General features: G+C 37.2%; 1 protein-coding gene across 1 annotated transcript; it reads right to left on the bottom strand.

The window, feature by feature from the left end:
- Positions 1 to 7,774: 7,774 nt before the first annotated feature.
- Positions 7,775 to 8,743, bottom strand: LOC138142009 (olfactory receptor 6Y1-like). Its single transcript, XM_069062927.1, has one exon. It carries the CDS (start codon positions 8,741 to 8,743, stop codon positions 7,775 to 7,777), a length of 969 nt encoding a protein of 322 aa, XP_068919028.1.
- Positions 8,744 to 11,203: the final 2,460 nt, after the last annotated feature.

Genomic DNA, 11,203 nt, shown 5'->3' with positions numbered 1-11,203 from the left:
GTGGTAGCTGCAAACCCTGAGGACGCTTGGGGTGCTTGCTGCTACAATGTAAACAACATATAATTGGACTTTGCTTTCTAATCCATTCTGCTATCCTCTTTCATTTTAGATGTAGCTAAGAGGCACAGTGGATTGAAACCTGAATTTGAGTTCAAATCCACCCTCAATACTCTCTAGCAGTGTGATTCTGGGTAAGTCATTTAACTGCTCCTGGTCTCAGTCTCCTCATCTGTAAAATGAGGATAATAATAGCATCTACTTTTGCAGAATTCCTGTGAGATTCAAATATTATAACGTGTTTAAAGTTTTATAAATGTTAGTTCTAAGAATAATTATTATTATTAATATCCCCACTAGTTTATAGGTTCAAATATAATCTTCTCACAGATGACTCAAACATGTATTAATCCAGTCTGTCTCTCTCTTGAATGCCAGTTCTACATAAAGGGTCTCATGCTAGGTATTTACATATCAGTCCCTGTCTTACCTTGGGGATAACAGGGATTCTCCACTTAGCACATTTGGAGATTCAATTCCCTCTCCTGAATGAAAGTTCACACGCACATACCACACATGCAAAATACATACATGTATACACATACATAGATATATATTGTATATACCCATATATAGATACATATATGTGTGTGCATGTATGGAGAGTGCATAGATACATCCACACAACAGTAGCAGCAGCAATAACAACAAAACAATTCCCTGGGTAATTAAGGAGAAAAGAAACATGCAAAATAAAATGACAGAACTTAAGATCAGATTCACACAATCTTAGTGCTGTTGTTCTGTTTTTTAATCGTCTCTGATTCTAATAGAATGGTCCAAAGAAAAATACCCCCAAAATACCGTCCTTCTTACTATCATCCTAAGATATTTCTTGATGTGGTCTTACATTCCAGAAAGGGTCAAAACTCTATCTGGTTTTTAGCTGTATAGATGCTGTTTAAATGAAGAATGTGGTTGTGACTCTGGATGTGGGGATGAGGACAAAGTCACCAGCTGAACAATCTGGATATCTCTGTACATGTCTCAGGCATCTTGAACTCAGTGTGCCAAAGGCAGAACCCATTAGGAGCAGCTGGGTGGTGCAATGAATAAAGAGCTGGATCTGGGCTCAGGAAAACCTGAATCCAAAAGCTGCAACACTTAACTAGTAGTTTGCTCATTAGCAAGTCACTTTGCCTCATCTGTAGAATGGGGGTAATAATGGCATCTACGTCCCAGGGTTGTTGTGAGAATAAAAGGAGATAGTATTTGTAAAATGTTTTACAGACCTCAAAGTGCTACATAAATCCTAGCTTGTATTTGCTTCCCCCCAACTCTGCAATGTGTCACTCATTCAAACTTGCCTATTTCTATGCGGGTCACCAACATTGTCCTAAGCAACCCAAACTGTAACCTTAGAGCCCTGCTTGACATTTTTCTCTCCTTCATCATCCAAGGTGTCAAGTACTTTTAGTTATTCAAGTCATAGGGTTCCAAATCCCTACACCACACTATTTCTCTCTTTCCCTCATTTGAAGTTCTATCTTCTCTCATTTTCACCACAAGATCCGCATCCTATTAAAGAAGAACATTTCTTTGGAATCTCCTCTAGTTATTTCATACTTGTCTCCCATCTCCCTTGACATGATAATTTCTCAAAAATAATAACAATGTCCTCTTTCCTGTGCATATAAATGCTTAGTAATATTTATTCAATTAATGCATCTTTTGAATTTTTATGTATAAAGGGAGAATTGGATTTTAACCAAGTGATTCCTTCCTCAACTTTCTATGGCTATATCATCTGGGAGCTTTGGGAGACGGGCTGAAATTATCTGATCAAAAATCAACTGTCCCCCTACACATGAAACAAACTTATTTACTTATTCATCCATTTTATAGATGATGACACTTATGCATAGAGACATGAGGAGAAGTCAAGTTTGATGAAGGTCACAAATGTCACAGATGAAGCTTCAACCCATGTTTTCTACCTTTAAGGAAGGGCTCTTCCTACTATATGTCTCCAGGAAGGGATATTCTAGCAAATATTTACCTGGATCTCTGAAAATCAGGACACACTTTTAAGTTTCTTCTCCATTATTAACACTTTTTCATTACTTCCTTAAGTCTAGATATTTAACAAAATAATAAACCAAGCCTTTATTTGTAGCATTGGTTGATTTTTGAAGTGTAAATGCTCACACTGAATATTTAACAGCAGTCTCTAGGAGCCTCCAGCACATCTTGGTCTCTAGGACAGGAGCAGGCTTCCTTCTTCCTCTAATTGCTTTCTCCCAGCTGCCAGCAGAACAGAGTTCCACCATTAAGGTGTAGTGGCCTGATATGTAATTTCATCCTTTTTACTAGAGCAAGTGTCTTAATCCTCTCTCTCACCTTGGTAACTCCAAGTTTAGTTCCAGCAGATAAAGGAGACAGCTGGAAGCAGACTCTTCCCTTCTCCCTCAAGCACATCTACCTAGCATGAAGGGGACTGAAGATATTTCCCTGCTCAAAGGAGCTCATTGAGATTGGTGCAGACTCAGAACTAGGTCATTCAGGTCCCTATGTCTAGATTTCTTTTCTACACAGCTATTGTGATGGTCAATTTCTGCTTCATTGGATGATCTATAGACATGACCTAATCTCAACATTGCTGATCTCCTTAGACAGGCCTCTCTGGGAATAAGCTTCTAAAGTAAAAGCTACAGCAGAACCCTATTCCCCAAACTTCACCTTCAATCCTAGCCAATGATGGCTCAAAGAGCCCTTCAGCCTCCATTTTTAGTTATGTTTTCAGTTTGGAAGGACACAATTCAATGAGAGAAAACTGGCCAGAAACCACATAACTGGAAACAATGAATGGAAGTTTTAGAGAATAATATTTAAGCTTGATGAGAAGATAAGCTTCCCAATAATAAGACCTCCCCAAAGAAGGAATAACTTGTCTTGAAAATTGAATAGTTACTCTTTAATAGAGGGCTTCACCTAAAGAGCAGGTGGCCACTTTTCAGGTACACAGAAGAAGGAATTCTTGTTCAGGTACATGTGGGACTAGGTGAACTGTGAGGCTTCTTCCACTTCTGAGATTCATGAGTATGTGTGTTTGTGTGTGTCTATGTGTGTATTTCTGTTGATTTTCATAGTTAGCATAAAGGGTGCTGAGCAATAGATGGACTCTTCATTGAGTTATAATGTCACAAGCATGTGAATGCTTCTCTACTCTGAGAACAATTTGCTCCAAAGGCCATGATGGAGGTTAAAACAGATGCTGTACAGCACTTAGAGCTTGGTCAGACACCAAAGACATCAGGGCCATCCTTTGCATTCTAGACTATCACCAGTAGTACTACTTTTGTCTTGCTACCAAACTTCAATAACTCTGGAAGAGGGAGTAAGGCTGACTACTTTGTGCAACTCTGCCTCACTTAAATACAATTCACACATCAGTCAAAATAGCAACCCAATATGTCATCGTTCCTTTTCAAAAGCAAAGGATGAACAATTTTATTATCCAAACCCTTGCACTGAAGTATTTTTAATTTTTCAATTCAATACTGGTTTTTAACATGTGTATTATACTAAATTATAGTATATAATATATTACTGATTTGTAATATAATATGTGTCATGGCTGTAAAAGTCTCCTCCCTCTTGACCTCCAATCTAGCATCATGACTACTTATTGGACATTTTGAATGGAATGTCTTGCAGACATCTCAAACTTAATGTGGGCAAAACTTAACTTGTTATCTTTTCCCTTAAACCCCTCCCACCTTCCTCCTAAATTCTCAACTTTGTATCATCTTTGACTCCTCATTCTCACTAACACCACATATTCAATTTGTTTTCAAGTCTTATAATTTCTACCTTCACAATTCCTTTTCTATATGTCTTCTTTTACTTTGCACAGTTGTAATTCCTATCTTATCATTATAACTGAACTACTCTCTCCAAGGTGCCCACTAATCTCTTCATTGCCAAATCTAATGGCCTTCTCTCAGTCCTTATCCCCTTTGACCTTTCTGCAGTTTTTGACATGGATAACCACTCTCTTCTACATGATACTCTTTTCTCTCTAGGTTTCTGTGACACTCCTCCTTCTGGTTATCTTTATCTGACCACTCCTCAATTTCCTTTTCTGGACCTTTATTCAGGACACTCCTGTTAGCAGCAAGTACCCAGTGGGGCTCTTTTTTTCTTCCTGTAGACCATTTTCCTTGGTGATCTCACCAGCTTCCAGGGATTAAATTATTGTCTCTTTATCTAGTCCTAACCTTCCTGCTGACCTCTCATATTTCACATTTCTGATCTGAACGTTTATAAATACATGTAGACATATACCCTAAAATATATCCACAGTACTATACCAGTTTCTTTATTGGTCCTATTTCTAATAGAGTTTTTAAAAAAAATTGTTTAAGCTTTCTCTTCCTTCTCTATTTTCCTTACAAATAAACATAGAGAAAACTCATAAGGGGCATACACCAACATTAATCCAAATTTCTGAATGGGTAGGATGAATTCTGTAGGTTTTGTTTAAATATATTTTTGTGTTTATCCTCTCTTTCCTCTCCTCCCTGACCCAGAGAGGACCATCATTTTAAAAATTTCCCACTCACCTCTTTACTCTCCTGCATTTATTTTTTAATATTTGTGATACCAGCAGTCAAAGAATTACTTGTTTCCATGCTTCCATTGTTGTTGTGGCAGCTTTATTAAGTATATCAATGCTATTTGTCCCTCCATTTAGTGACATATAACCTCGGCCCATTTGTTACTATTGTCATTCAAAATGACTTTGCTGCCTGGCATTTTATAAATTGAATTAGAACCCTTGTGTATTATTCCTTGTTCAATCTGGTGGGAGATTTTCTTGCATTTTCTACAACTTCTACTCATTTGACTTGAACTTTAAAGTTTCATTTCTTAAATCATTTCATGGCTTTGTTCTTATTTTCCTCACTTTCTCTATTGTTGACACTTGTTATTAATTAATATTCTTCTACTTTCACTGGTGACAGATTTTTTGTCACAGATGTCAGATTGTGCTTTGCTATCAGATGAACTTTCTTTAACATCACCACATTCTCCTTCATTTCTTTTAATGTTTTTATTATCCACTTGGATATATCTTTTGTTATGTACTTCCTTCAGGTCTTAGACTATTGTCAAAGTCAATATGCATGTGTATTATAAATTGTATATGTATAAGCATATGTATTTATCTCTATGTTTATATCTATACATGTGTATACATAAACACATGTGTGCATGCACTCATATATGCATAGATCTATACACCCTTTATATACATTTATACATTATACATATGTATAATTATGGGTTCCCATGACTTGTTCCCTTTAAAAGGCATTCAGTTTTAAAAAGGGAATTCAGTCCATTAAGATTCAAAGTTATGATTGCAAAATTTGATTTTTTTCAGTCATGCTCAGCTATAGTCTTTTATTAGTAAAACCTAAAACCTATATAGGCATATGTATAATATATACGTATACATGCATATATTTTATATATTATATACATCCTATACATAATGTATATATGTGTATGTACACATATATATGTATATAAAACACATATATACATACTTTTTTTTTTACTTCTCTTTGGGATTTTAAATTCAAAATATTTGTTCATAGTGCCAATGTTTTTTTTATTTGCTTTTGCATCTCTCTCCCCCACTATGCATTATTAACTCCTTGAACTTTTTTCCCCCTAATCTAATAGATTTTTTCTCTTTTAAAAACCTTAAGCTGTTCTATTGATATGAAGACAACAGGTTGAGGAACTGAGCTCTTTCTTGATTTCTTAATTGCAAAACAATAAAAGAGTTTACATTTCTCTAGCTCTTTATAAATGTAAATTCTATACAAAAGGGTTATTTGATGTTCCCTATACATGATATTTCACCTCCAGGTCTTTGTATGGGATATCCACCACACCCAGAATGGTCTCCCTCTTAACCTCTACTTCTTGGAAATGCTAGCTCCCAAGGCTCAACTCAAATGCAACTTTATTGGAAAAGGTCTTTACTTTTTAGCCCATTTGTTGGTGCCTCAAATATAAGTCATTGTATCTTTATTTTGTACAGATTCTGTATTTACATCATGATGCATCTTCTAACAGAATGTCAACTGCTTGATGTTAGGGACTGGCTCAGTTTTGTCTTTCTTTCCTCAGAGCTTCATATAGTAGATGTTAATATATTCTTATTCATTGATAGATAGAAGGATGGATTGATGGATCACTTGTTCCTCACAATGTCTTATAAAGTAAGAAGTATGCATTTATCTTAATTTTGTAGATAAGGAAATTAGGGTTCATAAAGTTTAGGAACTTGCCCAAGGAAAGAGTGTTAATGGTTTACTGAAAATCACACATCCAGTAAGAGAGCAGAGCTAGAATGCAAGACCATGTTCTCTGACTTTAACACTTTTAAGAGAAAAACAGATAGTTGAAGTCTGATTGAAAAATAATTGAAATTCAGTTCCACTTAGAAGTGATTGGTGAATCTACTCTCCCTTCTCCCCAGCTCATAGCTGTTTTCTCTTTACAGGAAAAGTTCAAAAGCATTGCTACCACATGATCCTATGATAAGGACTATTTCTCCTTTAAGGGAGCCTTTAACAAGATGCTGAAAAAGAAAAACCATCAGCCAGACTTAATGATGAATGATGGTCTTCCTCACCAAGGGATCAGCTAAAGAAGCATCCTATTAGGAGCAGCTAGGTGGCGCAGTGAGTAAAGCTTAGTTGGAAGGACTGGAGTTCGGTTCAGGCCTCAGACACTTAACACCCACACAAAATTACTAGCCATGTAACCCTGGGCAAGTTATTTAACCCCAATTGCCCTCCAGAAAGGCAAAAAAAAAAAAAAAAGAAGCATCCTATTGGCCACACCTCAAGTAATTCTGTACCTTTGACCACAGGATTTCTCCTCCAATATGTTAAGGCGACTACAAAGACTAATTTCCGGGAAGATGTAGCAAGATATGACAGAAGTAAGGGAGGAGTGGTAAAGTTCAATACTGGAGATTATTCAAATATCCAGACTGATTTCTTTGGACATTTTAGGGACTCATAAATAGTAATAATGATAAAAAATTACATTTTTATAGTGTTTCAGATTTACAAAGTACCTTGCATATATTTCTCTTTTGATTCTTACAAGAATCTCTGTGAACATGACTAATATGGAAATTGTTTTATATGGTTGTACATATATACTGACTGCCTAAGGAAGGAGGGAATTGAGAGAGGTAAGGAGAAAATTTGGAATTCATTTTTTAAATGAATGTGGAAAATTGTCTTTACATGTAATTGGGAAAAAATAAAATATTATTTTTAAACAATCAAATTATACAAATAAACTTATGGAACCAGAAACATATCTGTCTGAGTAGATGCCACATTTTATGATTCCAACCCACCCCATCCCCATTTTACATATAAGGAAATATAGAGTCAGAAAGATTAAGTGACTTGTTCAGAGGTAGTGGGAGAGTCAGACTTCAAAGATCCAACACTTCTTTACTATCCCAGTTTCTTGTCAGAAGTAAAGAAGGAATAGGCATTCCTAATGCTCATATTCTGTAATTCTTTGTGGTAGGAACAAATTCCTGAGAACTGAGAACTAAGAACCAGAAATTTATGGAAAATGGAAAAGGTAACAACCTAAATGCATGTGGGCCAGGCAGTTATCATGCAAAGATTCAGCTCTGTCAGTGACCCAGAAAGCCTCTGTACAACAATCAAGCCCTGCTCTCCTCAGGCCCCCCAGCTCTGCAAAGAATGGTCTTCTTCAAGGCCACCTTTACCTCTCGGTTCCTCAGGCAGTAAATGACTGGATTGAAGAGGGGAACAATGACTGTGTATAAAACAGACACCACCTTATTGGAATTGTAGGCATACATGAGCTTGGGTCGGGCATAGGTGAAGAGGGTGGAGGAGTAGAAGAGAGTGACAACTGTGAGGTGAGAGGCACAGGTGGAGAAGGCTTTATAACGGCCTTGGGCAGAAGGAATCTTTAGGATGGTGGTGACGATAGCAACATAAGATGCCAGCACTACACATAATGGGACAGCAATAACCATCACAGCCAAGAAGAAATCTACCAGCTCAGCCTGGGAGGAATCATCACAGGAAACATTAAGGAGTGGGGAGATGTCACAGAAGTAGTGGTTGATGTGGGGAATGCCACAGTAGCGAAGTCTAGAAATAAAAACTGTCTTGATCATGGCAGTTATCGGGCCACAGAGCCAGCAACCCCCAACAAGGGCCCAGCAGAGCTGGTTGCTCATAATGGCGGGGTAGCGGAGTGGATTGCAAATGGCTACATAGCGGTCAAAGGCCATGACAGCAAGAAGGGTGAACTCAGTACAGACAAACATAACAAAAAAGTAGAGCTGGCTCATGCAGCCTGAAAATGAGATGCTCTTGTCATGGCTGAGAAGATTTGCCAGCATTCTGGGGATGATGACAGTGACATACAACATCTCTAGGAAGGAGAGGTGGCTCAGGAAAAAGTACATGGGCTTGTGGAGCTGGCCATCACTACGGATGGCAAGGATGATCATGAAGTTCTCCAGCAAAGTCAGCAGGTAAGCTAACATAAAGAGAGGGAAGAGGAGTAGTTGGATGCCAGGTTGTGTGAGAAATCCCAGGAGGATGAATTGGGTGGTAGCTGTCCAGTTGTCCTCCCTTTGGGGCCTGGCATTCATAGTTAGCTGTGGGGATAAGTAGGGTCAATTCATGCCATGTCCTGAGCAGTCATTCCTGCTTCTGCCTCCTACTCCTAGTGACATCAGTTTGGCCTGCCCACATTAAAGTTAACAAGATTTAGAGCTGAAAAGGACAATAGAAGGCAAAGACAGCTAGGTGGCACAGTGGATACAGCACTGGTTCTGAAGTAATGAACATCTGAATCAATATCTGTCCTAAGATACTTACTACCTGCATGACCATAGGCAAGGCACTTAACCTCACTAAGCCTCAGTTTCCTCATCTGTAAAATGAACATAAAAATAATTACTTCCTAGGGTTATTGTGAGGACAAATAGTGTTGATATTTTCAAACAACTTTATAAACCTTAAAGTGCTATGTAAAATGTTCTTGTTAGCAATCTAGTCTAGTTCTCTAATTTTATAAATGAGGAAATTAGGAGGCAGTATGGCACCAAGTGAAAAGTAACAGTAAAGTAGAAAGAGCACTTGATTTGTTACTATCACTGTTATTTCTTTTTTTTTCAACATTAGCCATATTTTTATTTAAAAAATAAGAAAAATAAAGAAACAGTAGAAAATATGCTTAAATCTGCCTTCTGAGTTAACCAGTTTTTTTTTTTTTACTACTTTCACATTATACATTAGTCAGGTTATAAAGACAGATTGTATTAGATGGAATGAAAAATGGTAAAGAGGACATAAAACCAAACAAGAAAAGGAAAAAGATCAGGTATTTTGCTTCCATCTGATTATAAACTCAGTTCTTTCTAGTTCTTTCTCTGGATGCACACATTTCTCTCCATCATGAGTCCTGGGATTGACTTGTATCACTGCATTGCTGAGAAGACTCCAGTCTATCAAAGTTGGTCATCACTCATATGTTGTGTCTGTAATTGTGTACAAATGTCTCCTGGTTCTACTCTTCTCACTCAGCATCAGTTCATATAAGCCTCTCCAGGTAAATATGAAGACCGTCTGCTCCTTGTTTCTTATAGCACAATAGTATTCCATAACATGCATATACCACAACTTGTTCAGCCATTCCCCAATTGATGGGCACCCCCTTAATTTCCAATTCTTTGCCACCACAAAAAGAGCTGCTATAAACATATTTCTACATATGGGTCTTCCTCCCACTTCTATGATCTCTTTGGGATATAATCCTAGGAGTGGTATTGCTGGGTCAAAGGATATGAAAGTATTTATAGACCTTTGGGCAAAATTCCAGATTGCTCTCCAGAAAGGCTGGATCAATTCACAACTCCTCCAACAATGCATTAGTGTTCCAATTTGCCCACATCCTCTCCAGCATCTGTCATTTTCCTGTTTTGTCATTTTAGCCAATCTGACTGGTGAGATGTGGTACCTCAGAGTTGTTTTGATTTGCATTTTTGCAATCAATAGTGATTTAGAGAATTTATTCATGTGCTTATAGATATCTTTAATTTCTTTCTCTGAAAATTGCCTGTTTATATCCTTTGACTATTTATCAATTGGGGAATATCACTGTTATTTCTTAAATACATGGTATGGAATAGTAACCTCACCTCACTATATTCATCTATAAAGTGGACAGGGCAGTGGCAACATGATACAACATCTGGGTCAGGAAGATGTGGGTTCAAGTCCTACCTTACATATCTTCTATCTCTTTGACCCTGGGCAAATCACTCAATTTCTCAATTCTCCCAGCCAACTCTGCATTGACCATAAATTATAGAATAAGTCCTAATCTGAGTTGATGGCTTGAGTTTTCTTATCAGGAATTCCCTTTACCAAAGAAAGCACAGGTCCAGTTCAAAGACATCCAAAATGACAGAAATAATACTTGTTTTAACCTACCTAACAGGTGCAAAAAGTAGAGCCAAATATTATAATGGCATGAATTATGGTTGTCTTTAACAGTTTCATCTCATTGTTGGGTTATATTTATCCCATGTTTTGCTCTCACTACTTTATATGCAATAAGTAATAAATTTTTGTTGAATAAATCAATGAGAGCCTTCAGAAAATTCACCATGCAAGTTTCCCTTCATTTTCCACCAAATCCCCATCCTTACCCAGTCAGCCTCTTAGCCCATATCTTCTTCGGATACGTACTTTGATCCTTTAGAATATGATGGGAGACAAGACAAACTGTCCTCTGATACTTGCAGCTGTCAGCAAAGGAGAGTTGTTTGAAGCCTATTGTAAAGCTGATAAAAGAAAAAATCCCACTTAGCTCCAAAAAGTGGAATGGTAGAGGTTGGGAATGGGGAGTATTATCCTTGTTTTTATTTGCTTCTTGTAACCCCCAAGGGGAATAGGTATTTTGTTAGATTATAAAACCCATTTGATAAATGACTAAATCTTAGCTAAATTAAAAGTTATGTACCTAAGGTCATAAAACAAGTTAGAGAAAGTGGCAGGGTTCAACCTTAGGTATCTAGTGCATTTCCCTCTCTACTGTGGAAAAA

The sequence above is a fragment of the Petaurus breviceps genome, unplaced genomic scaffold (genome assembly GCF_028583685.1).
Source record: "Petaurus breviceps papuanus isolate PSGF00001 unplaced genomic scaffold, PetGlider_PUasm1.0 90510, whole genome shotgun sequence".
NCBI classification, from domain to species: Eukaryota; Metazoa; Chordata; class Mammalia; order Diprotodontia; family Petauridae; genus Petaurus; species Petaurus breviceps.
This window is presented reverse-complemented; position numbering and strand designations above follow the sequence as displayed.